This window comes from Cyprinodon tularosa, unplaced genomic scaffold (genome assembly GCF_016077235.1).
Source record: "Cyprinodon tularosa strain WSP-4 unplaced genomic scaffold, ASM1607723v1 ctg66, whole genome shotgun sequence".
Lineage (NCBI taxonomy): Eukaryota > Metazoa > Chordata > Actinopteri > Cyprinodontiformes > Cyprinodontidae > Cyprinodon > Cyprinodon tularosa.
Window position 1 is genome coordinate 3,224,985 of NW_024039407.1, and position 27,644 is coordinate 3,252,628.

The window sequence follows — 27,644 nt, forward strand, 5'->3', positions numbered from 1 at the left end:
ATTTCTAGGGATGCACAATATTGGGATTTTGGCCGATATCCGATATGCCGATATTTTAAAACTCATGTAGCCGATAACCGATATCGATACTGATTTTAAAGCTGGACAAAAATAAGTAGTCATTGAAAATAGCAGTTTTGTTATCCATTTCTGACACTTTGAAAAATAATATAGTCAAATATATTTTCATATGCTGATATCAAATAGATTTTTAAAAACGCGGTATTAATCTATTTTACTTTCAAAATCTCGTGAAATTTCATCGTTCTGTTACAAACTCTCGTGATATTTTGCAAATTCTTGTGAGATTTTGTTAGTAAAATAGATCGATACCGCGTCAATATATCAACAAATAAAAATATGGCAAAATGTTGTGAATTTTCGGGGGATTTCGTAGCATAACGATGACGATGAAATATAGCAATATTTCATTAGTAAAAGAGATTGATAGGGTGTTTTTAAATGGCGATATATCAGCATATGAAGATATTGTGATATTTTAATGTATCAATATTTTTTCCCTCGTCTTTAGAAGTTTGTAAAAACGAAGTTTTTGAGGAAGAAGAAGAAGTAGTATTTTTTTTTTTTTAGACTTCAGAAATTCAGAAGCTGATCAAATATCGGGTTAAATATTGGTGGGGGGGCCGATGTCCGATACCGATAGGGGGCCGATTATATCGTGCATCCCCATTTATTTCCCTAGTTTACTGATCAACAATTATGTCTGCATCATATAGATATTGTCTGACTGCAGCCACGTGATGATCTAAAGAACCGTTTAATTTGTTTAACTGACTGATTTGTCAGATATTGTTATGCCTGGATGCAAATCCAACTAGAAGCTCCCAGAGACAAACAGAGCACACAGTGATGCTTTGCAGAGCAAACATCCACCTGACGTCATGTTGGGTTGATAGATAATTAGCTTTAACTAGCATCTTTTTCTGGTCTGAGTCATTATTAAAGTTTAATTGCTATCATTGGTCTGGGTTTATCCATTGATTTCTGTTCCTTGTGCGTAAAGACGCACCAGGCCGTCCAGCACAGCTGCTCTGAAATCAGGCATGCAATTGCAGTGGCACATGTACACAACTACTATTTCCTCATGTCTTATTTTTCTACCCATTAAATGCCAGGTAATGATGGAGAGGGTAGGCAAATATGAAATAAAGCAATATTTTTTGATACATTATTAAAATTTGATATAACGGGGCCTAATTCATCTTTTCAAACAGACAAATTGGACATGTTTCGTGAGAGTAGTGTTTAAGCCAATATTGGTATTATACATTTTTTTTCTTAATTATTCAAGTCTGCTTCCATAGCTCTGCCTCATCTCTCTTGATGCTCCTCCTGCATCTCTGGATGTTTTATGTGATGGGAAGGATCGGTCTATTCCTGTATAAAGGGGAGGACAGTAGTTTTGTATTGTAACAATGTCTGTCATTTTTTTTATGCTAAATCAAAATAATTTAATTTCAAACATCAATATCCAAAGGGTGCTGTTAGAGGATTCTGCAACCAGCAGTCCCCAATCCAAGTGGGGCCCCAGGTAGTTGCCTATTTCGCAACAATAAGGAGTGATAGACACATCCAATCCAATATGTCGAATGAAACAGTGAGATTCTTGCTAAATTCTGAAAATCTTTGGATTTAAAAACTTCTTCTGAACTTTCTGTATCAAAATTTAAACAATAAATATCGTCAAAGTCTGAACTGAACCAGAAACCAAGCGTTAAAGTTGACTGAAATAACCAGAAGTAAAACCTTTAATGTGTTTTATTGGAGTCACGTCAACATTACAACACAAAAATGGAATTTCATGAACATAATTCAAAATGAAATATTTCCATAAATAATCTCGCATATCTAAAACAAACCAAATGCAAACAAAACTTCACGGTAACCACAACAGTATCAACAATAAATAGCATATAATCCATTTAATAAATAAGCATCAGTTATCTCTGTATGTCTCCCTTTATAGGGGTCACATATTAACCCATGGTGGTCTGAAAGGACCCAGATTGTGTGGCTGTTTAACCACTTTATCAGACACTTCAGTGTCAGGATTCACATTTAAGGTTACACTCATACGTTTGTTCAGTGATGGAGGGACAACGACATGGAATGATCTGCATGTTAGGAATGGAATGAGAGAGGCGGGGATGAAAGGAGGGGTTCAGTGCAGAGACTGGAGGACGGATGGAGTCAGGAAACACACCGGCAGATGTGTTACTCCGTCTGCGGCACCGAGATGCCGGGACCTTTGGGGTCATCGAAGCGGTCCATGGTGAGCAGCTGCATGATCATGTGCAAGCCGTAGGTCAGCACCAGCACCATGAGCAGGCTGGTCAGCAGACCCATCCAGATCCCAGGGGAGAAGAACCCGGCGCAGTCGCTGGCGTAAGCAAATTCACTGCCGCTCAAGTTAAAGCCCTGGATCTGTTCAAAAATAAAAACAATTTAAAGTTAATTTACTGCAGAGGTCAGGATTTAAAGACGGAAACAGGAACAACCAGAGGAAGTGATGCTGGATGTATGGATGAAACAGGTGGAGGGATTTACAAATAGATCAAAGGATTGATTGTTGGATAGAGGAATGATAAGACAAGAAAGCAGGTCTGGAAAAGTCAAAGCAGAAATCCCGTCACATCCTTTATTGGTCTCATCATATCTGGGCTAAATTTTTGGCCAAAATTTGAAATATTCATTATCTACATTAGAAAAATGGCTTTAAGAATAAAACATAATACTGTTTTTTTAATAATAAACCCTAAAAGAAATTCCACTTTTTAGGAGATTGAAGGATGGAGGTAGAGTTCAGGCATCACAACATAAGAACCTTTTTTATTTTCCCAAACAGGCAGTTCTTCAGCCCAATGGTCTCAAACTACAGTCCTTGAGGGGCTGGAACCTTAAAAATATAGATCATCTAAATAAGAGGTCTTCCTAATCGTCAATCATTCTGGTGATAATTTTACGTAAAGCCGTTCTACATGCTCGTCCCGTTAGCTATGCTTTTTCTGCGCATTTTCAGGTGTATATATGCTGCGAGCTACGCTTTCAGATAGCCACTGAAGTTCACCTTTCTCAACACGGTTCTTTAAAAACAGCCGAGGGTGGTAAGAAAAATAAGTGTTTATGAAGTGTATAAGAAAAGAAAGGCCTCTTGTATATATGCTTTTTTTTTTGAAAGTGGAGAGGGTGGGTCTTTTAAAAAATCTGTGAATATCTTTCACTATACCATTAAGATGCATCTGTTTCAACAGACCTAATTCAAATACAAGCTAGTGAGATAGTGAAGCCATTTGATTCAGTCATGTAGAGAAAGGGACTCAGAGAAACAGCAGGACAGCATTTTGAAAACGACTGCTTTAGAGACTACATAAAGAGGCTGCAAGAAGGGCTTTACAAGAAAGCATTAACATTAGCTATATGAGGTTTGAGTGCATTTGCATGTATACTATGGATGCTTGATCCCCCTGCACTGCCAGGGGTACAGGCCGATGTTAGATATTCTTTGACACTTTGGTCCCTGGTTTGGCCTAAATTCTGATACTGGTGTATCCTGGATACTGTGTCAGTGTTTATGTAGTTTTTCCATCATGTATTTATCTCCTGTTTGTATGAAAGTAGGGCTGCAACAACGGATCGATAAAATCGATAAAAATCGACTTTTAAAAGCGTTGGCAACGAATTTCATCATCTATTAGTTGTGTCGCGCGATTAATGCGTCATCCGCCGCCGTTGTCATTGCCGTGGGGCGCCTCCCCCATCCCAACCCTGTTCTCCCGCAGCGCTCCCGCAGGAGTCCCTCTCAGCGCTGCAGTCAGAGCCGCGGGATTGCAAATGAAGCGCACATGCGCCGGGATTGACGGCGCAAATTGATCACAATAATTAAAATAGCCTGCGCTTTGTAAAGCGAAAAAAGTCGTAACAGGCAACTTTTGTAAAAACAAATGAACATGGCACGGAAGCACCGCTGTTATGACGCAGCACCTGAAAAGAAAACAGTGAAGAGAGCTGATCAGCAGGGTGAGCGACCATGTTTGTTTGGTTTTAAAGTGGGGAAACGTAACGTTAGTTTCTCAGGTAGCTCATCTGATGCTTTCCTTACCGTGTTAGTAGGTTACAGACAGTGATAAGGTTGGCTACTTATTTTACTTTTAATTTCATTTGAATTAGCTTAAGCAGCGTTTATATTTACTTTATAAATAAATTAACTTGCAAATTATGAGGGCAAGGCTTTTAAAGTTTAAATCTTCTGGCAAAGATAAAGAAAAGAAGATCCTGCAATTTATGGAAGTAAAGCAGAATAAAATCCAGCAAGATCAGTAATATGTCAATTCATTATTACCACATTTCCATGTAAATATCTGTCTTTGGAGGATGTGTTTTTTAGCACCCCTAGTTCTCTCATTTTTACTCCAAATACAATTTATAATTTGAATCACAGGGCTATTTTTATCTCTATGGTTAAGTATTTTCTCAAGTAGCAACTTTAACTGCTATACTTTCCTGTCTTAAAAGGCAGAACTAAAAAAACCTCATTTGTTGAAATAGGGGGGCCTATTGTTTGAACCCCTTAGGGGCTTTTAAAAACAAAAATGCCTGTCTTTTTTTGCGCTTTATGAAAAAAACTACCCTATATTTTGTGGATGTACAGCTACATTTCTCATGTAAGTTTGCGTAGTTTTTACACAAACATTTATTTTTCATATTGCACCAGTACAGTTAATGAGCAACCTGTACTTGTGTGCTTGTTTGTTCTGTCTATAATGTTTATTTTGCAATAAAGAGGTTAATATAAAAAATATTTTTTGTCCGATTCATCAATTAATCGAAAAAATAATCGGCTGATTCATCGATTTTTAAAATAATCGTTAGTTGCAGCCCTATATGAATGCATGTGAATATTATCCCTTATGTTACTGGGAATTGAGATACTAGCTATAAAAAAGGTTTCTGATTGGTTAGTCTAAACAGGAAGTTAAAAACTTATTAAAATATTCATATTAACCCTATAATGCCAAATGTATCATATTTGATACATACGGTTTCTGAAATGTTTTGCATCTGACACCTTTTGCATAATTTAATGGTAAAAACTTTGCTCAAAATCCTATTGTACACAATCAGATATACCTGATAACAGCCCGTAGAAGACTACACAAAAAATGATCTTGACTTATCGCATAGTAATAAATTATTAATGTCAAAAATGTATTTCTGTTTTTTCTTTTTACATATTTTGTTAAAAGGGCAAATAAGGAATTCAAACCAAAAAAAAAGTAATTTTCTGTTTTGTTTTATTCTTGGATCAGGCTTTAAAGGGTTAAAATTGGTAAATAGACTGTTTGCAGTTAAATAGATTCCTCTTCTCATTATTACTCTTAATTTCTACTATAATGCTCACATTCCATTTTATTTTCATAAATGTCCAAAAAGACTCATTAAAACTTTTGTAAATGTTTATATTTTAAATTAATCTCAACAGAAAAAACATTTCTGAGGAGTACATTTGAATATGTTGCAGTCAGCTCTGAGGGAATCATCTTGAAATGTTTTTCAAACTCTTCCATCAAATCAAAACCACAACATTAGCAGCTGACAGAGTAGAGGTGAACTTACCTGGAAATCCTCAAAGGAGACCCTCCACTGATTAGCAGGGTCTTTGTCGGAGCGCGGGACCAGCAGTGGCCAGGCGAAGTTGGTGACGGACTTGCAGCGGAACGAGTACTCAGCGGGGGCGTAGATGTTCCTGCTTCCATTAAATGTGGCCTTAGTGCCGTCATATTCCAGCTCCACGGCATCCAGAGTGAACCAGCGGCGTGCAGATACCTTGTAGTGGCGCTGGCTCATTGCGAAGCTGGAATCAAATCAACAAAAACTGCTTTGGACCCATCAGCATCGCTGACTCTTTGCATAAACACACACGTCTGTATAATACATACATCAATTTGAAGCTACGGTGGCCGAGGACGTTGTCATAGTTCAGAACCAACCTGCAAAAAAATCAAATTAAAATTAAACAGAAGCAGTTCTTGAGAAAATCAATTATAAAAAAAAAAAAAAATGCATATACACTATATTGCCAAAAGTATTTGCTCACCCATCCAAATTATTGGAATCAGGTGTTCCAATCACTTCCATGGCCACAGGTGTATAAATTCAAGCACCTAGGCATGCAGACTGTTTTTACAAACATTTGTGAAAGAATGGGTCGCTCTCAGGAGCTCAGTGAATTCCAGCGTGGAACTGTGATAGGATGCCACCTGTGCAACAAATCCAGTCGTGAAATTTCCTCGCTCCTAAATATTCCACAGTCAACTGTCAGCTGTATTATTAGAAAATGGAAGTGTTTGGGAACGACAGCAACTCAGCCACGAAGTGGTAGGCCACGTAAACTGACGGAGCGGGGTCAGCGGATGCTGACGCGCATAGTGCGAAGAGGTCGCCAACTTTCTGCAGAGTCAATCACTACAGACCTCCAAACTTCATGTGGCCTTCAGATTAGCTCAAGAACAGTGCGCATAGAGCTTCATGGAATGGGTTTCCATGGTCGAGCAGCTGCATCCAAGCCATACATCACCAAGTGCAATGCAAAGCGTCGGATGCGGTGGTGTAAAGCACGCCGCCACTGGACTCTAGAGCAGTGGAGACGCGTTCTCTGGAGTGACGAATCGCGCTTCTCCATCTGGCAATCTGATGGACGGGTCTGGGTTTGGCGGTTGCCAGGAGAACGGTACTTGTCTGACTGCATTGTGCCAAGTGTAAAGTTTGGTGGAGGGGGGATTATGGTGTGAGGTTGTTTTTCAGGAGCTGGGCTTGGCCCCTTAGTTCCAGTGAAAGGAACTCTGAATGCTTCAGCATACCAAGACATTTTGGACAATTCCATGCTCCCAACTTTGTGGGAACAGTTTGGAGCTGGCCCCTTCCTCTTCCAACATGACTGTGCACCAGTGCACAAAGCAAGGTCCATAAAGACATGGATGACAGAGTCTGGTGTGGATGAACTTGACTGGCCTGCACAGAGTCCTGACCTCAACCCGATAGAACACCTTTGGGATGAATTAGAGCGGAGACTGAGAGCCAGGCCTTCTCGTCCAACATCAGTGTGCGACCTCACAAATGCGCTTCTGGAAGAATGGTCAAAAATTCCCATAAACACACTCCTAAACCTTGTGGACAGCCTTCCCAGAAGAGTTGAAGCTGTTCTAGCTGCAAAGGGTGGACCGACGTCATATTGAACCCTATGGATTAGGAACGGGATGTCACTTAAGCTCATATGTGAGTCAAGGCAGGTGAGCAAATACTTTTGGCAATATAGTGTATATGGATGTTGTGATGGTTAGCTTCTCTTTTTGTAGGTCAAACTGCTTTTAGCTTGCTGTGCTCGGAGATCAGATTCAGATGAATTCACAGTAAACTGCCCAAGTCTTTATGATAAAAACCTAATGCAACTATTTCCCCCTAAAACACCCTTCTAACATCCGATTAAGTAGATGGGGATGAAAGTCTGAGGACCAGGTGCTGAAGTCATTAGGTGTGTTTCTATCAGCTTTTTCTAATGCACATTTTGAGGTATCAGATAAGCTTGATGGAATCCGGCAAAATTCGAAAAACAAATGTCCCCAAATTCCCAACAAAGTTTTCACCTGGGGTGGCTGGCTGTAACCTGACTCCGCCGGATGGAAACCTTCCGTAGAAGTAATTTTGGGGAGGGGCGAAAATACTGGTTAGCTGATTGGCCTATGTTGGTGATAGACGGGCAAAATAAACCAATCAGATCAACGAAGCATATGACGTAACAGAGCGACGACGAAGAGGAGCCAATTGATAGATCAAACTCTTGCCGAAACCAGTCGGGAGAAGAGCAAAAACATCTTTTCCTCTGAGAAAAGCCTCCAGAGCAGTGTTTTGCTCTTCTTTCAGTGAAGAAATACTCTGTAATTCCGATAAAACTTGCTCGATAGCCACGCTAACGCTAGTTTCAGTGGCTGAAGCCGCCATGTTCTTTAGACTGAACTGTCGCGCTTCTCGTTGCGTCACACCTCAACCCGCCTCAAAGCCAACGCTAATTGGACGTTCGTTTGGTGAACGGCTCCAAATTTTCTTCAACGGAGAGTCTCCAGACTGATTAGCGAGTGAAACCTTGAAAGCTTGCGAGATCAGGATGGTCTCACGAGGCTAGGCTGGCTGGTCTTTGCGGAAAAAAAAGGTTGGATGGGCAAAACGGGGGATGGAAACTCTTTTCCTAATTAGTTCTGACATTAACTTTTTCCCCACGACTGACCAGCTGCTTCTGCTGTCGGCGTCTTAACGAAAGTAAAAATGGCTGGTAGCCACAATTCCATTGCTAATAGACACGTTCATGTTCAAAAAATAAATAAACTTACGATGGCAAGACGTTCATTAAAACTTTCCTCTGTTACTGATCTGTGGTCAGTGTTAGATTGTTGCCTCTACGTCCTGTTTACTACAGCCATGCGTGACGATGTAATGTAGAAGATGACATGTGAGGGCAACACACTTTTTGGCGCTTGATTAATTAACTTCAAACCGAAATGGAAACACCTCAAATTTGCATTTCATTTGGATGGAAACACGGCCATTGCCTTCTGTCAGCAGCGGTTACCTGCACAAAAACATGTACAGCTCTCATAAAAATGACCTCATAAAGGAGATTGCTGCTGGAAGAAATGAAGCTATAGTTTCTGGATCATCAGAACAACCGTTTACAGGCGAGGAGAGTACTATTGATTAATGCTGGCACGATTTTAAAACAGAGTGAACACACAAACCAGACTGTTCCAGCTTTGAAGGACACTTTAGGGTAAAAGATCCCCAGGAACCCTAGTATAGTTTACCTTGGTCTGATTAACAAAGATGTTATTCTGAATCAGGCATCTACCCATTAAAAAAGCCTGAAAAGAAATCCCGGAATGTTTCACTATCCAATAAGTTTTAATTACTACAACAATATTTTTCACTCAGTTTTTCCTACTTTGCTTTGCTTTTGTCACAGTCAGATCCATGCAGTTTGAGGTCTTTATCCTCAAAGGTGGCCTTGGTCAGGTCATGCTCTTCCCAACGATTGTTCCGAAGAATGCTCACAGTCAGGCCTTTAGCCCACAGCATCATGCATGTTTTGCCTTCCTCCTGCAGAAAACCAAGGAAAACAAAAAACAATCACTGGAAACAGCAGGAGGAAAGGAGCGGGGCAGACAACCACAGACTAGACACCAGTTTTAAACCATTTCATTGCCTCTATAGTGCTGCCTGGAGGCAGGAACACAGAAGCTGTGTCTCCAAATATGTCCAGAAAACTTATCCCTGTTTAGATAACAAAAAAATAAATAAAAATAAAATAGCTTGATTTGCTGTAGGGAAATTTGTGGGGATAGAAAATCAGCACTATGGCGGCAGCATCATGCTGTGGGAGGATTTTCTTTGTCAAGGAAAGGAAACTTGGTTAAAGAAAACACATTTATATAAATAAATCCTGGAATAATCTCTGTTGCTTTTGGTTGTCACATAAAATCTTGATAAAAAATTCTCCACTTTATTTTTATAACCTGATAAAATATGAAAAAATTCAGTGGTATTAAAACGAACACAAAGCATTGTGCTCATGATAACCTGTTAGCCATCCAAAAAAAACTTTGGACTATCTGAACTACTACTGAAAAAAATAAAAACACCTTAAACTCCACAGGAGGGTAGACTTCAGGCCTTTCCTTGGCCGGCTGACGTCCCCTTTCTCTGTCCCTGTATCTGCCTCTGGCCTGCAGCAGCGAGCGTCCTCCACCCAGCCCGGCCTCCATAGCCAGGGACGCTGCCTCCTTCTGTGGACACACACAATACAGGATCCACAGCTGGTCTAAAAATCAGGAGGATTCACACTAACCATGCTCCCTGTGACTCACCCTGGACGGCTGCAGGCCCGTGTAAACGGCCGTGTAAGGAACTGACTGGGACTTCATGATGCTCATCACCTGACCCATCACCTCATCTAAAAAACAAGAAAATGTGTTTCAAATGTTACCTTTGATTCACCGAGACATTCATCCACAACAAAAATAAATGAAGCAACAGAGACATGATCATAAAGTCTCACCATTTCCACTGAGAATTTCTTTAGCAGACAACAGATCTGACCTGCCAGACAGGTTAAAAAAAACTATAAGATACAGCTAAAAAAAAGGAGGATAATGACATGGTGATCTAACAAACATGTTTGAATTAGTCACATTGAATTGCTGGGGAATAAAAACAGCATTTCAGAAACAACTGAGTGCTGTGGTCTGGGAATGCTCACCCAGTTCCATAAGGCAGCCTGAACACCAGCAGAGCCGGCGATGAGGCGTTCAGTCTCAGCTGACTCAGGGTTTCGGGGTCCATATACAGAGGGGACGTCTCCAACTGGTCCTGCAGCTGACCAATCACAGCGTTGGAGGCTGGCCAGGATACAGCAGGTAAAACCAGAGAAGAGGAGGACTGAAGGGCTCCCTGTGATAAACAGGAGACATATTAAAAGATCTGAATGTAATGGCTTGAAAAAGATCCATATCATGTATTCGAGAATAACAGCTTCTTATAAACAGTATTGATCTGCTGGGATTCTGCCTCTAAATAAAACCTTTAACACTCATGCAGTTTTTTCCTCTTAATTTACTTTAATGCAAAATAAAATGTATACTAACCTGTATTTTGTTTAGAGTTAAACGAAGCAAAGCGCAATGAATCATCACAGAAAAATTTCACTTGATAATGATTTTTAACCCTTAACCCCACACTGCTACCTGGGCACCGCACAATGGCAGCCCGCTGCTACTCAAGGGGATGGGTTAAAGCTGCAGTGTGTAACATTGAGAAGAGAGCAGACTTCGACTGAAAATTTGAAGAAAAACAGGTTTCACGCCACTCCCCCACCCTCTCTGCTTCACTCAAGCTCCACCCCTCTCACAGCATCTGCGCGGCTACCGCATGCGACCAGAAGGGTGGGGGGGGGGGGGGGGGGGGGGGGGTTCAGCGTGTGTGAGCTGTGATTGACACTCCATCAGACGCTCCTCTGGCTGTGATTGGTTGTTTTGACTCGTCCCGAATTATTCTTTCCAGATTGAAATACAGGCAGTAGGCGGTACCAATTGAAGCAGTTTTTTTCACAGGTTACATATCACATGTACTGCTGTCTGGGCATAGGGACAGTTTTAGCCAATATGACAAAAAAGTGATTTTTAAAAACTTACAGACTTCAGCTTTAAATACAGAGAGGTCATTTCATTGCTGTGTACTTGTGACAGTGTAATGACAATAAAACTCTTGGGGGAAAAAAGCAGTATAAAAGCAATGAGAATTTCATTCATAATAAAATTAAAGAACACAAAAAAAAAAAAATAATAATTACTTTAAACTTAAAAAATTATAATAGCTTTCATTTTTAGGCTAAAAAGAATTTTACCGTTCTGTGGACTTAGACGTTGTTATACGATGTCGCCATCTGCTGGTGGTACCTAGTATCACATCCATCAACAGGGCAGCTTTTGCTGCTGCTTCAGTGAACAACAATGTTCAAATAATATTCTCATCCCTCTTGTTACCCAATATTTTTTTGCTTCTTCACCTCTGATCTTGAACTTTTCCTCTTTTCTTTTACACCTCAGCTGGACAATTCTTGACTCCATTACCTCCTTGTTTACACATACAAGAAACTGTACATCCCATCTTGCTATAATAACTACAAAGGTACATTTAAGTTTATTAACAAAATGAGACAAAAAAAAAAACAAGTGAAAAACACAGGAATAAAGCATAATACGCCAACAAAGCACCATAGTTTAATTAGAAAGGCTTTGTATGAGGTACTAGTGTAGAAATACCTAAAGTCATACGTATATGTGGCCAGGCCTTTTTAAATATGATCATGACGGTAGTTTTAAAAACTTACCTCAAGGTTAGGAAAAACACCATCTTGTTTGTTTCCAAAGGCGCCTCCATACATGGTAAAGTCTTCAATACTCATCTAGAGGGAAAAACATGAAAACCAGAAAATAAAGAAACAGAAGCCATACGGAAACTGCTTTGATTGAAAGCTTTGGATCGATACATTAGGAGAGCAGAATAAAAAAATAAAAAATTACAAAAAAACCCCCAAAAAAACTATCTGATGAAACTATAACAATAGTCTTTGAAATTTTACCAAAATTATTAAAAAAGAAATTTATAAATATCTCTATAAAAAAATAAACTTTGTGCATTTAAGATTAAAAAAATACTTTTTCATCTGTCAATATGCTCTATCCAGAACTCCTCAAGTGGAAAGGTTTTAGTTTCACCTTGTTTAATTTAGTAAAAACTTCTTCTTTAAAAACATTTGGCTACTTGATTATTAATCAAACAAATATTCAACAGATTAATAAATTTGTAAAATTAGCATTAGCTGTAGCCCTAGTAGAGTAATTTTATTTTTTTGATGACTTTGCACATCAGAAGGATTCCTTTCTAACAGAGGTAAGAATCTGGTGTGCTGAATACCTTATCTTGAAGGAAAAGCACAACATTTCGGGGACCAACGTTCAAAGCCTTTTCCAGGTAGGAGGCGAGCTGCTGGTGCCCGACGATGTGACCTGCAGCAGGTGGAGGCTGACGGGGAACGGCAGAGCTTCAAAGGAAAGGGAGACATCAGGATGTTATTACAATCCTTCAACACAGGAAGAGGTCACAAAATATTCAGTTATTTTGTAACTGGAAGATAAAAGTATTGTGTGAAGATGCTGACTAATGTAAAGCTATTGTGTTCCAGAGGAAGAATAATTTTTATATCTCAAAGCTTCTCTACAATGTTTTTCTGTTTGAACCCAATTATGAAGACATTACTATTTTTCTCACAACACAGCTCCATTTCTGTTCTCTTTAAACATAAATGGCAGAAGAATGTGTCACTGGAGTAACACAGCTGTTAGCATCAGAGGCGGACAGCAATAATTTACATTTATAAGAGTTACTTCTGAAAAAAAAACAACAAAAAAAAGTACTTCATAGGGCAGCTTTTTGCAATATCAATTTGCATAGTTAAAGTTTGATTAGTTCTTTCCAGTGGAAGAAATAAGCCATAACATCATAAGATAATATATCAATTAATAATGTAATCAAATATCTATATTTTTCATTCAAAATCATTTACTAAAAAAATAAAAACAATTAAGTTTTAATATAAATTTTAGATCAAATTTAAGATAGCTTTAAAAAAAAAATTAAACTGGTTAAAGTTAAACTTTTAATTTTTGGATAACAGATTCTTCCAAATATCGGGATCATTAATTCAGTTTAAAATAAACCGGATAGTTTAATATCTCCAACCTCCTCCCACCTCATTTGGGGATTTGTGAAGAGTAAAGGCTCGTCTGTCTGTATAATCTATCATTATCAAATGTTGTTTTTGAAGCTCTATCGCTGATGTGAATTTTAACCAAAACGGTTTGCCGTATACCTAAAATAAATTGTGCTTATTCCATGCATCCTCTTTGATTTTAAAGCTTGACTATACTAGATGCAAACAAACAAAAACCACCACATTGAATTTAGCTGTTAGCGACTCTAAAATCTAATAATTTAAAGGTAAATTGAGACAAACCGCGGAGATCCATGACACCGCTAAGGGTTAGCGGACGGGTCTAAACCCAGAACCGTCGGCCTCACTCACCCTTCACTTGTCCACATGATGACGGGGACCTGCTCATCGCACCGAGCCGGGATGAGAACACTAAGCAGGCCTAGAAACACGGCCATGGTGCCAGGGGTCCGTAGGAGGAGGTTAGCTCTCCCTGACGACGCCATCTTTCCTCCTGTCTGACAGCAGGTGCCTGACTTGACGTAAAGAGATCACGTGACTTCTGAGGAGCATCAGTGGAGTATGGAAGGCGGTCTACTACTCGGCTCAGTGTAACGCTTTCACCAGGCACAGAATCAATTTTAGTCAACTATAACTCGCTTTATATTGAACTAAATTTCACATTGTTTTTTTTCTGAAAACTTTAAAACTATAGCTATTATGCCAAATGGTTCAGTACATTAAAATATTTTTAGTGTGGTTAAAAGTAATATAATATTCAGACAGGATGTATGTATGTTGCAAATAGCAGACACTCAAACATTTAAATATTTTTTTTTTTACTAACATATACAAATACACAGTTGTACCCAAACATATACACACACACACACACACATATATGTATATATATATGTATTTAGTTATATGTATATATATATATATATATATATATGTATATACATCTCTCTAATATTAGCTAACAGCCCTGAAAAAGGACTGTTTTGCAAAGCTTTTTTCTTGTGTCAGCGGGATAGGGTAGAAGTTCAACCGCCCCAAGATGGCCCCCGTAATTCCAATGCAGGGTCTACTCTTCTTCTTCTTTGTTGTTAGATTGACGGATTGCAAACAACTTATAGGTTCATACCGCCATCTACTGTACAGTAGGTGTACACTGTATCTGATACAGCGTGTAGCTCTATAGTTCCACCTAATATATTCTATTTTTTATTTTGTGTTATGTAAAAATAAAAAAAAAGCTTAATTAATAACCAAATTTTCCTCCCTATCTCCATCTGTCCCTAAAATTAATTTAATACTCAATTCTCTCCCTTTTCCATAATTACTTTCTTTATCCTCTCTCTTTCACTTGCATATTTAATGCAATCCATCAAAACATGATCCACATTTTCTTTTCTTTCACAACCCTCACATATATCATTATTTCTCTTCGCTAGTACAAACCAAAACTCATTCAAGTAGGTATGTCCAGTTCTTAATCTATTATAAATTATATCTTCCCTTCTGCTTCTTTCTCCATAATTTTTAACAAGTACAGATTTTTGAACCCTATTTAATCTTCTTCCTTTCTCATCTTCATCCCAGCACTATTGCTATCTATTCAATCCTAATATATCTATTCCTTAAATTCTCAAGGGATTTAAGGCTAATTCGTCTATTTTAAATCATATCTTTTTTCTTTTTTTTTACTTCTTGGTTAGGGATCTGCTTTAAAAATAGCCCACGTCACTTCCTGTTTCCCATTGGGGGCGTGGTATTTACAAATTTTTACATGTTTATTGGTTAAGCGCGATGTTTAAATAGTTGTTCGTAGCGGGTAGGAAGCTAGCGAGTAACAAATGAAATGTACAGAGTAAACTTAACTCTGGTGACATAAAAGCTAAATAAAACAACTCCAAATAAAGTTTATTTTATGTTTAGGGAGTCGGGAAACTTTTTTGAGCCGAACTGAGATGGATATCAGTTCGTATTTACGGTAAGTGAATGAAAGCCTTTAGGCGTTGTTAGCTTCCTGCAGCAGCGCTTCATTTAATAAGAGTCTAAAAGGTTGAGATTTGTCCATATATTTTCCATTTTAGGAGTTTTGAGGACAGCTTGGCTTCGTACAGTGGAGATGACCCTCTGGATCAGTGGGACAAGTGAGTTCAGCTAATTCTGTAACCGATAGTGACCAGTGTGATAGATGAACTGGTGCTGGCTGAAATCTATGCGCCCCGCAGATGTTCCTGAAGCGTAGGCGACCGTGTTGACGCCTGATGAAAAATCATTCCTAACGTCACAAAACTGTTCGCAAAACTCAACCAGACATATCTTACAAATATTTTTTTTTCTTCAGATTAGAACGATGTGGCAAAGACCCTTGTATCCACACAAAAGCAGTTAGTGCAAAGAATAGTGTCGTTCACAAGTGTACAGAAAAATGAAAATACAAACAAAATCGTGTCTCACAGTTGAGTGGAATTTCTCCTGCTTAACCATAAGTTATAAATCAAAACCTGCAGCTTGGAGGAGCAGGTCCACCCCAGATCTATATACCTGAATGTAAATATAAATCCATGTAGGCCTGTCATTCAGAAAGCAGCACATCTGTAAGCACCTTTTCTAGAATAACTTGATAGCTGACTGCAAAGAGGAAAAATTGGGCTCTTCATCCTTCTTTCCAGCTATTCCCACTTTATTTTGGTAAAATGGTAAAAGTTAGATTTCATGCTCTCCCTTTCTGTGATTTTTTTGTTTGGACACAGATACAAGTCTCTGCAAAGGTGGCTGTTTTAGTGTTTTTTCTAAGAGACCCCAAAACTCTGTCATGTATGATGAACTTTATCAGGTCACACAAACAGTAGTTTGAGAAAAGAAACAACTATATTTGTATTGCTATTGTGTTCAATCTGCATGCAATTTAAAGTTATGAGACCATAACAGGCTGCTTCTGAACTGGTTGTACTGCACCATATGTATGGAGGGGGTAAAATGTATTTATTTAGGTGCATCTAATCTGAATGATGTACCTGCTGACGCAGAAATACTTACAAACTTACTTTTTATGTTTTCACAGTAGAATCTAAATCCAAGATTTAGCAGCTACAACTTCAATGTGGGTATCACACATCGTGGCTGTTTGATCTTTTTTAATGTAGAAAAAGGCAGATAAGAAATCAGTTAACAATCAACTAGATTAATTTGTGACAAACACAGCTTTTTTTTCCTTTGGGCTTTGTATTGTAATTACACTGTTACAAGCACAGAGCAATGAAATTAACTTTCTGCATTTAACCCATCCCCTTGGGGAGCAGTGGGCTGCCATTGTGCGATGCTTGGGGAGCAGTGTGGGCTTCAGGGTCCTTGCTCAGGGACCCAGAGTGACAGCCTGTCGGAGTTGGGCTTGAACTCAAGACCTCAGGATTCCAAGCTCTATGTCCTGATCACTATGCCGCCACTCCCTAGCTCTCTCTCCAGCTGTTTGGAGAGATTAGGTAAACAAACAGGCTAGAATAAATGTTATAATTTATAAATGTTATAATTTATTCTGTCCTAAGATCTATCCAACACGCGTTGTTCACTGTTGTCTGTGGAGAATGTTAAATATTATGAGAAATTGAAGTTGGGTCAAATAAACGCATCATGAGTCAGCATCATCTGAAAGCCTCTGAGTCTGCAGAGTTCTCACATATTAAATTTTGATCCACAGGGATATGGAGGAATACGGACTATAAAACACTCCATCACCTGGGATGTTGGTTCGATCTTGGGATGATGCTTTTCCTCAAATTATGATTGTAGTACTTTAAATTTGGAATAATTATGGTTGATGTTTTCATGTCGCAATTATCATCGTGCCATGATCTGTAACCATGTTTTATTAAGTCAGCTGTCATTTCTTCTGTTTTTCTGTTTCATTTGGATGCAGAACAAAATTGGAGCATTCACGTTTTTAAAGTTACTGGCAATTAAGTAGTATTTGATTAACTTTTTACTGTGTGCCTATGTCGAGCCAAGATACTTATCCCCGGGATTTTTACCCCCTCGCCCTGAGATGGAGCCTCTTGAGTGTCGAGCAGTGATCCAGTTTTTGTATTTGAAAGGACGCACACCACAGGAGAATTTTGATTAACTAAAATTAACTTATGTTGATGTAAAATGTTTTGATAGGGCATCATATAGCCTTTTCGTCAAAAGTCTCCCATGGTGTGCGGATCACTGCTCTAGACTTAGACAACTTTTATTGTCATTTTGTTTAGTCAGAGTGTATACAACATATAATTTCATTTTGTACAGCTTTCAGACAGTAAATGAACAGCAGCTTGGCGGTGAAGTGAACATTTCCATTCCATAAAGTGCAGCAGTGATCGAATGTAAACGGTGTGGGAGGAAAAACACGGTGCAAAATGCATCGACATGGAAGTTCAGAGCAGCGCAAAGACAAATATATATGGTATAAAATGGAGCAGAAAAACATTTTTGAGTTGAGTTCTATTTAGTATAATATCAGTGTGTAGCAGGGTCTCGATTTGTGCTGATGCAGAATCTGGTGGACCTGCAGTGGATGCTGCAAAGCCTCTTCTCAGCGGCAGTGAGAACAGTCCATTGTGGGGGTGTGAGGGGTTGCTGATCATGTTACGGGCTTGGGACACGCAGTGCTGGGATGAAATGTCTTTAACATTTAATGTATACGCTCAACAGGCTCCATTTCAGACTTAACTTGACTCAGTTCAGAAACCTGTAAATCAGAAACCCCAATCAGTTCAGAGCTGCAATTTTGCAATTATTCTATAGAGAGATAAGTAATTGCACACGCAAAATTTCAGCTAGCTCAAACAACTGGAAGTGGGTCTGGGGCATTACTTGTTAATCGCCCCTCATAACTGTCAATAGAACTGTACGTGTAGCTTAATAAAGTAATAAATGCAAATATAACTTCAGGTGAGTTCCGCAGGTGTTCCTTGTCAGCTGAATCGTTCAGTTAGTGTCCATATTTGAGCTCTGTCCTTCCGCCCGTCTCTGCAGGTTTGTGGATTTCCTGGAGAAAAGGGGGGCTGGCAGCGAGATGTCGCCGGTGTTCGATGCCATCGTCCAAAGGTTCCTGAAGGTGGATCGATATGCAAACGACATCCGATACGTGAACTACTGCATCAGATGTGTAAGTTGGGCTCCCATCCCCCCCGCCCTGTCCCTTGATCAGTGCAAATCCTCACCTGAACCGTATCCTCCAGGCCAGACATTACTCTGACCCTGTGGAGCTTTACAGCCGCGTGTTCAGTAAAGGCGTGGGCAGCAGGACGGCAGAGCTGTACGTGGCCTGGGCTAAGCAGCTGGAGAAGAAGGGGATGAACCAGGAGGCTGATGGCGTCTACCAGAAGGCTCTGGAGAACCAGGCCCAGCCTGCAGACCTGCTTCTCAATGAATACAGGTGATCCCAGCAGAAACAGTCCGATTATCTGTCTGCAGTTTTAGAGGGTTTCAGTTTAAAATGAGGAACCATGCTGGTTCTGACTGGAGGGAGCTGAACACAACAGATGAGTGGATGTTCAAGCTCCTTCTAAAGGAGCATGTTCATTTAAAAGGTGATTAATATCAACTCTGACCTGCAGCCAGTTCCAGAGCCGAACTAGAACCCAGCCTCCGCCGCCCGGTAAGGTCCGACTCGCTTCGCTAGATGGACCAAGGTCGTGTTTGATCTGCTGCTGATGGGCTTTTGTTCTGTTTTTTGGGACAGGAGGTCCGCTCCCTCTGCAGAACTCACAGCAGACCAACCAGATCCAGGTGCCCTCCCACAGACAGGGACAGAACAAGGTCCCTGGGAACTTCTTTCATTGTCAACCACCATTAACACCAGTATAAACTTACTAACCCATCCCTGGTTCCCTGCAGGCACCTACTGTCTCTCCATCACAACCAGCTGCACACAGAACCATCGTCACGTAAGTCTGATGGGCCTTTGTGAAGTTAGCCCCGCCCACCTTCTTTAAAACTGTTGTCGACTCATTCAGCTTGGCTTGGTTTGAAGGTATGAGCCAAAGGTCAACCAAATTTAGAAAAACTATAAGTCAATGGAACAAAAAAGGAAAAAGAGAAAGCGAAATCCAGATCTATACTTTGAAAAACTTTTTCTTTTTCAATGTTTCTATTAACTTTCTCTTTTTCAGATCGCATTCTCTTCACTTCCGGTCCATTCCAAACACTCGCTCTTGACCAATGAAAATGCTGTTGCTAACATCTATGGTACACATAGTCAAATCTTACAACTAAAAGTAAAAGTTACTCTGTCAAAAATCTACTCAAGTGAAAGTATTGGAGGACTCACTTTTGAAAATACTTTAGTATTTAAAAGTACATGTTACATCATCTGATATCAGTACATTTCCGTATAATTTTGAGTTATTTTAAAGTACCTGGAAGTTTCAGAAACGACCTGATGTATTGATGCGTAGAACCACCTGGTATAGATTCTACACCACCTGGAAAGAACTTCGGCATAAAAAAAAGTAGGACAGCAATTTTGATTTACTATTTGATTACTATCAATATTTATGACTTCATTCTCGTATTTTAAAAGAAATCTTTAGCCCGACCAGTATAAGCTGTCGTAGATGTTAGACCATACAAATCTTTAACAAAAAAATAGTCAATTTGATCAAAGTAAGAATTGAAAAATAATTTTTGATATTTGTTTGGTTTTTGAAACTTAGCTTAGACAAAAAAAGCAGTTACCCCCAAAACTTTTTTTTTTTTTTTTATCGATTTTTGGTGAGAGGTTTTATTTCTGGATTCATTTTTTATTTTTTTTTTCATAATGTACACAATTATTTATTATTGTGAATATTATGATGCTATTATTTAAAAAACAGCAGATTAAGATTCAGTTCTTTTGGTTTTTTTTAAACTGTGGATGAAAGTTTAAACCTTTCAGCTTATCGAAAAACATGGTTGAGTTTTTAAAACAAAGTTTGTAAAATTTTGAATAAGGAGGGTTGACCTTTGACCTCTGAAAGATTGCATTCATATATCTTCAAAACAATTAAGTCCTTAATTTTCTGCACAATCATTTGACAGCAGTTTAGTTATTTTGGGGCGGGGCTGACCTCTTTGCTGAACCGGTTCAAGTCCGTTATTACCAATGAAGCTCCAACAGAACCAGATTGGACCGGTCTCGCTGTCTGTGTCCTCCACAGGGTGTCTCGCTCCGAGGTTTCCAGAACGCTCCCCTCTAGCGCCGCCGTCCCGACTTTGTCTGCCTACGACAAGGACAAGCTGGTCTGTGACGGGTCCGAGTTATGCTTTGAAGAGGTCCGAGCGGCGAATTACTTCCTGATGATCAAGGAGAAGAGAGAGAAGGAGCAGAGAGAAAGCAGTAAGATAGCTCCCTCATAGCAGAGACCCGGTCCGGTCCGATTCGCTCAGCTTATCTTCTCTGCTCTCGTTTCAGTGGAGAGGAAGCTGGGGGAGGAAGAGGAAGCCCAGAGACTCAAAACTGTGTTGGACCGAGTCAACCAGGACCTCGAGGCTCGTTTAGGATGCCCCAGCTGGGTTCTGGCCCAACAGGTCCAGTCCTCTGCTGTTGCTCGCCCCCCTCCTTCAGACCATCAGGGTGGCCTGTCGTGCCCCCTGGTTCTGGGAACGCACAACAGGCCCAGCTCAGACCAACAGGCTGCTCCAGGCCCAGAGTCGTCCCAGAGTGGTGCAGCAGCTCTGCATGGCTCAGACCGCCAGCAAAGCGACGGCCTTGGGGCCTTTTCTCTGTGAGTATCAACTGATCATCCCCTGCTTTTAAATCCTGATCTGTTCTCCAGAGGAGCCCTGTGAGTCCACATCTGGATCTCCATCCAACCTTCAGCACACCAGATGCAACTTCACACTAGTGTGGAGGTCAGGATGTTGCTAAGAAACCAGAGGATAAACAGACGTACTGGTGGTCTCGTTCCCCTGGTAACCAAGCCTCCAGAACCTAGCAGATGGTTATGGGACATGGTTTCTGGTCAGGAATCGACAGAACTCTCCTCCGGTTCTTTTCTCTTCTCATTTAGGTTCAGACTAAGGTGTGAGTCTCCATTAGGGGGCATCAGGCCCCTCTCCATCTTATTTTCTTCTCTCCTCCCACCAGGAGCAGCAGTCTGGTACCAGAACCAGAGCACAAACTGGACGGTGAGTCCTGCTGTTGGCTTCGGACCCGGTTGTCTGCCCAGCACACATGGAACTTCTCAAACCTCCTCTTCTCCTTCCAGGGTCCCGTGGAGGAGCCGCTAACCTCTCCCACATCACCCCTAACTCCTCCCTAGGCTTCGTCCAGGCCACACCAACCAGGGTTCTGCCGTCGCCCACCGTTAACACCCAGGAGGCCCTAGGTGAGTTCCGCCTGCTGCGTGTGGGCGGTCCGGATTCTGTCCAGGTTCTGGTGGTGATGCTTCCTGGTTGTCTTCCTCAGACGTCATCATGGACATGTTTCACGCTCCCACCTTCCTGGAAGGCCCATGTCAGGGAGACTCCATGCTCCACCGCGCCCCTGAGACGGACCCGAAACCATGTGGTAAATACGCTGCAGATTGAGTGCCCCTCAGAACCATGTCACCTGAGGTTCTGACCCGTTTTCTCTTTTACACTTTTACAGCCGTCTCCTCAATACCGAACCCCCCCGCTTCCACCCCGTTCACTATCTTCCAGGACGAGGACGACAGCAGGTAAAGCAGGACATTCCTTCCTGGGTCAGCGGTTCTGGAAAAACCTGGCAACATAAATGAGTTCACTTTAAATTCTGGATCAGAACACCTTCTGACCCAAACGGTTTCCTCCCAGTTCAAAACGGTTCTGTTTCACTTTGTCTCCTTCAGCCCGGCAGCTCCGCCTGAGAAATCCAAACCCGTGAATGTTCTGGCCGACCTCAGCGGCCCCAAAACAGACCGACCCATCGTGAGTAGAAAGTCTCTGTGGTTCTGGGGATTCTGCTTTGTGGTCTGACCCGGTGCCGTCCCCCAGGAGACCGCATCAGAATCGATCCCAGATGAGACCGCCACCTGGGGGGGCTGCTACAACTCGCTGCGGCAGCTAGACGCCTGTCCCAACAGCACCACCGACTTCGCCCCGCTGGCTCAGTGTGTCTCCACCCCCTTCACACACAAGATTGTGTTTAGCAGCAGCTTCCAGACCCAAGGTACGCGTCCAACCCGCTGGTCCTCAGGAGCAGAATCTCAGATCCCAGGTTCTAAAGGCTGGTTCTATTTGTTTCCTGCAGAGAACAGTGGTTCCGCTGAGGAGAACTTCTACCTCCGACAACAGACGAAAAAACTCAGGTAATTCCTGGTTCTGCTCCTTCAGAATTTAGATATAAAGATGCTGGTTCTGAGCACTGAACCCTGCAGACCTCCATGACCCAAATGGGAATCTGGTTCTGAGGGAGGATCTAACAGCAGGTTCTGTTTTCTCTCAGCCCCATCATGGAGCAAAGTCCGAGTGCCGACTCGGCCGATGCCGGACCACTGCCCTCCTCCTCCAGACAGGGAACAATCATGGCCGATGGCTTCACCTCCTCCTGCGCCTCCTCCTCTCTCGGCATAATTCAGCCTCCTGCCATGCTCTCCTTCAGAGACCAGACGCTCTGCCCAACCCAGTCAGACGGTTCTGGATGGGAGGTCTGCCCCAGCTCTGAGCGGCGCCCTGAACCCGCCTCCCAGAGCCAATCCTTTAAGATTCTGGAAGACCCGGAGTCGGTCAGCCCAGAACGGGTCCAGAACCGGAACTTTGAGGTCCCCATGAGCCCAGAGTCTGCTCCCAGTGCCACCTGTCTGGACATCAGGAGTCATGAAGCCACAGCCAAGCCAGATCTGGACTCCTTCCTGACCCCCCCTCCACTCGTTCCAGCTGAACCCAGAACCCCGGATGTTCCCATTATTCCGGAACCTCAACCCAGCTGTGCCGATGCCCCCGTGACACCAAAGGGGCCTGGAGTTCTGGATGAACCCATGCAGAGTCCCGACATAGGGCGGGGCGGCCAGATCCAGCCCGAGTCCGATCCCTGGGATTTAGAACTGATTTCGGACCTGCTGGGCCGGCTAAACCCGCCTCTGACCTCTCACCCCCGCTGCAAGAGCTGGCCCTGCAGAGTCCCCTGCATTGAGCCCAAGATTACCCTCAGCGTGGGTAAGAAAAGACGCAGGTTTCTGTTTTCAGCTAAATCAGGATAAAGTTCTAATTTCAGAACCAGGAAAAACATCCAGAGCAAACCAAATTAATTCTAAAGATGGAGGCAGCAGAGATTCCTCCCCCCTAATGTGATCTCAGGCCATTGCTGCTGGAAGCACTGATGGATCAAAAAGCGCAGTTAGTACTGTGACAATCCCCTACTGTCCAGTAGGTGTCTCTATTCCACTATTTGTCTGTTTTGTTCTTTTAAGGAAGCAAGTAGATGTTAACTGTTAATTGAAAGCACTTGGTGGCTGATAAATAGTGACATCCAGTCAGTCATCCACCCTGCTTGATTTGGCTTCTGGACCAGACTGGAACAAGCAGCATTGGTCCGCGCTTCTCTCTGACTGGCTGAGCAGTTTTCCCATCTCATATTTTGGATAAAATAAATGATTGTTTCTATGGATCTGCTCATCTGTCTCCCATTTTTGCAATGCTGTGAGTGCCGCGTGACAGTACCAACCTTAAGTATTGGCCACTTCTCGCTTAAACACCTCCTGCAGTCAGGCACGGTGGTGGCAGTATCATGCAGAGAACCTCCCTGAGCATCCAGATTCATAGGTTAGCATGGCCTAGTCAAAGTCTAAAGCTTCTTAGAAGTTGTGGAAAGAGACAGGCTGAAGATGTTGCTAAATACCTGCACCCAGGTGAGGTTCTGCCTCAGAGGGAACAAAGCTAGAGGCTTTCCTCACCTTTCAGTTCCTTTAGTCGATCAGAAGGTTTGGTGGAGATGATGCTGGAGCTCCTAGGAGAGGCGGCCTGGTTGGAGCAGAGCACTCGGTGTAGGAAGCCTGCAGATCTGCTGCACCAGGCCGCCACCCTCAGCAGCAGGTCTAGCAGAACCAAATGTTCTAGATCATCTTGGTTACTCACAGGGTTCTACCGGGTCTTCTGTCCCTGCAGGGAACTCGTCCCTCAGGGTGGACTGCATTATCGAGAAGGGAGCCTCCACCACGGTTTACCTAGCGACGGATCCCCGGACCGCTGAGATGATGGTGTTAAAGGTAAGGTGGAAACAAGTTCAGCAAGTGGGAAACATGAGAAACCAAAACCGGCTGCTCCGGGCCACTGGGTCTGTTATCCGGATCAGAAAAGCCTGCAGCTTCAGAGGCGTTTCAGAGAAACACGACAACGTGCTAGAGCTGCTAGATATAGAGGAAGGAATCAGTATGAAGCTGATCCAGTTTTTTATTGATTAATTGATGACAAGAATTTCCCATCAAGAGAATCTTTTTTTCTTATAAAAGATCAGCTGAATTTAAAAAGTAATCCATCTTTATTTACTATTTGTTTTCCCAGCTGAGTTGAATATGTTCTTGGCTGTGTCCGACCTTTCAGACATTTCAACATCTTTTTCTGAATCCAACATTGTAGCATGGCATAGACAATTTGCATTTGCAGATTGAATATGTGGATGGCGCCAATGATCTGCATTGGATGGCGCACATGCAGTGAAATAAATATTTATAAACATTAAACTGAAGCCAAGAGTAACGATTAACATTTGTTTTTAAAATTTAAGGAATAGAAAGTACGGTACAGATACTTGTGTGAAAATGTAATGAGTAGAAATCAGAAGTAGGAAGATAAATAAGCAATGGAGTAAAGTATAGATACCTAAAAAGTGTACTTAAGTACAGTAACAAAGTTACTTTGTTACTTGACACCTCTGCCATGAAGGTCATTCCATCATAAAGCTTCTCCAGGTAGCACGCTAACTAGGAGTATATTAGACTTTCTATTTATCAACAGAGCCGCAGAAAGTATATTCCTCAATCCATGAATCCGGACCGTGTTCCAGTTCCAGAAACCAACAGCACAGATTCCCTCTGCTGACATGTGGTTCTGCCTGCAGGTCCAGAAACCAGCCAATCCCTGGGAGTTTTACATCAACACCTGCCTGGATGCTCGACTGCAGCCCGCCGTCCGCCACCTGTTCAGCAGGATCCACTCTGCACACCTCTTCCAGGACGGGAGCGTCATGCTGGGGGAGCTGCACAAGTACGGCACCCTGCTGGTCCGTCTGTCGAGTTCGCCGATCTGTTCCATGGTGGCGGCTGCTGCTGGTCCTAACCGCCTCTGCTTGCTCCTTCCAGAACGCTGTGAACATCTACAGAACCATGAGCGAGAAGGTTATGCCTCAGCCCCTGGTCCTGTACTTCAGCGTCTGCATCCTACACATGGTGGAGCAGCTGCACAGCGTGGGCATCATCCAAGCCAACATCAAGCCTGACAACTTGATGCTGGGAAAGAGGTTGGGCGCCGCAAGTTCCACTGGGCTGTTCTAGGTTCCGTCTTTAACGGGATGAACATGGTTTTTCTGTCCCTTAAGGTTCCTGGACGACAGCGGCTTCAATGCGGACAGCGTGGACCACGGCCTCGTCCTCATCGACCTCAGCAAGAGCATCGACATGCAGCTCTTACCAGAAGGCACGGCGTTCACCGCACGATGTCTGACCTCAGGCCTCCAGGGCACCGAGATGCTCAGCAGGAAACCGTGGACCTACCAGGTAACCGGCCCCTTCTGGTCATCACCATGGCGATCAGATGAGGGGGAAGCCAAAGCGGCTTATTGTTCCTGTTGTTGGTTGGAAAGCAACCAGAACTAGCAGCAGGTATGAAAGCTGCAGGTCTCAGCTGGCTCCTCTGTGCCTCCATGTTTCCAGGCGGATTACTTTGGGGTGGCAGGGACGGTCTACTACATGCTGTTTGGGAGCTACATGCAGGTCAGCAACCACGGCGGCGTGTGGAAGACCAATGCCGTCTTTAGAAGGTAGGTCATGGAACCTCCGGGTCTGGCCTTTGTTCCTCACCTACAGCCTGTTGAGATCTTCTCCTCCCTGCAGGAACCCCCACAGCGACCTGTGGCTGGACTTCTTCCACACGATGCTGAACGTGCCGGACTGCGGCTCCCTGCCGCGCCTGCAGGCGCTGCGCTGCAGGATGGCCTCCGTGCTGCAGCAGAACTACGGCAGCAGGCTGCGGACGCTGAAGAACCGGCTGCTGTTGAAGCTGCTGGACTGGACCCATATAGTCTGAAACAAACAGGAAACAAGCCGCTCAAGCTGGGAGTCATTTCTTTTTGTTGTCATTTCATTTTATTTTTCCATATTTTAGCTATGAAATTTGTAAAATATTTATCTTGTTCATAATAAAATGTTGTTTTTTTAAGGGGTTGTGACATGTAAGAGATTATTGTAATATTATCTTTGACTCCTCTTTCATGTGATTAAAGGAGCCTCCTATGTATTCTCACAGCAGCTGTCTGAACTTTGGTCTGATTCAAGATGGCTGCCTTCTAGGCACGTCGCCCTCGCTTCCGACAGCGTCCAATGAGGCGTCTACGCATATAGAGTATGTTTGATTTTAAAGGCTGCATCGTCCAAGGACCCGGTCTATCTGGACTGGATCCTTCAAAGTCCATGAAAATAAGACTGGAATAGTTTTGGCTGCGGATTCAAACAGGTCCAACCATCTTTGCCTGCACTTTGTCACTTAGCAGCCATGACTGTTGGCACACAAAGCAGGAAAAGAATGAATACCGAACTTTTCACTACTGTTTAGATTTTTTTTTTATTGTAAAGTGAACAAAGACTACACTAATGAAAATAAAGAGTGGAATAATAGTGGCAACCACTGGCAGCTTAAACAAATAAAAGCACTGTTTAAAGTCTTGACCATTTGACAAAAGACTCCTTGCATTCTATTGTAAGACTGAAATTATCCTTTTTGAATTGCTTGACTACATTATTCTCCCCTTATATCTTTCCATCGAATATTCTTCAAATCCTAATCATGATATGCTGCCTGAACAATAATCTGAATCCTTTCCGTCTTTGATTTCACATCTAAGGTTGCATTTATTACTCCTGCAATAAAAGTCACCATTTTTTCCCCTCTTCTGTTTGCCTTTCAAACATTTCCATAACCTATTGAATTATCTGTTTTTCTCCACCATTTTACCTGCTTCTGCATATGTTACAACAGTCTACTCCACCACTACAGCACTTTACTCCACATTTTTCCATATTCATGAAACATCAGGCACATCTAATTTTTTCCTTTACACATTTTTGCCACATGACCAAATTCCTGAAGATTGAAACATCTTACT

At 42.1% G+C, this 27,644-nt stretch overlaps 2 protein-coding genes across 4 annotated transcripts; one reads left to right on the forward strand and one right to left on the reverse strand.

Moving 5' to 3' along the window:
- Positions 1-1,761: 1,761 nt before the first annotated feature.
- On the reverse strand, positions 1,762-13,887 carry atp6ap1a (ATPase H+ transporting accessory protein 1a). The gene is made up of 11 exons (XM_038309333.1): positions 13,709-13,887; positions 12,541-12,667; positions 11,954-12,028; positions 10,325-10,515; positions 10,124-10,164; positions 9,933-10,018; positions 9,708-9,851; positions 9,011-9,165; positions 5,958-6,008; positions 5,635-5,872; positions 1,762-2,445 (listed from the first exon to the last, which is right to left on the reverse strand). Exons 1-11 carry the CDS (start codon positions 13,840-13,842, stop codon positions 2,236-2,238), a joined length of 1,452 nt encoding a protein of 483 aa, XP_038165261.1. The 5' UTR covers positions 13,843-13,887; the 3' UTR covers positions 1,762-2,235.
- Positions 13,888-15,112: 1,225 nt separating this feature from the next.
- LOC119799436 (mitotic checkpoint serine/threonine-protein kinase BUB1-like) lies at positions 15,113-26,785 on the forward strand. Of its 3 annotated transcripts, none has more exons than XM_038309331.1 (22): positions 15,113-15,332; positions 15,436-15,495; positions 18,362-18,494; positions 18,568-18,764; positions 18,946-18,986; positions 19,071-19,117; positions 19,226-19,275; positions 20,527-20,705; positions 20,781-21,093; positions 21,456-21,496; positions 21,577-21,696; positions 21,777-21,878; positions 21,960-22,029; positions 22,180-22,258; positions 22,325-22,499; positions 22,581-22,638; positions 22,776-23,485; positions 24,434-24,534; positions 25,386-25,547; positions 25,627-25,784; positions 25,863-26,040; positions 26,197-26,785. In XM_038309331.1, exons 1-22 carry the CDS (start codon positions 15,310-15,312, stop codon positions 26,305-26,307), a joined length of 3,108 nt encoding a protein of 1,035 aa, XP_038165259.1. In that variant the 5' UTR covers positions 15,113-15,309; the 3' UTR covers positions 26,308-26,785. The 3 variants fall into 3 exon arrangements, with proteins under 3 accessions (XP_038165259.1, XP_038165260.1, XP_038165258.1); XM_038309330.1 differs by having other exon boundaries at positions 15,114-15,332; positions 19,071-19,147; XM_038309332.1 differs by lacking the exons at positions 25,863-26,040; positions 26,197-26,785 and having other exon boundaries at positions 19,071-19,147; positions 25,386-25,531; positions 25,627-25,770.
- Positions 26,786-27,644: the final 859 nt, after the last annotated feature.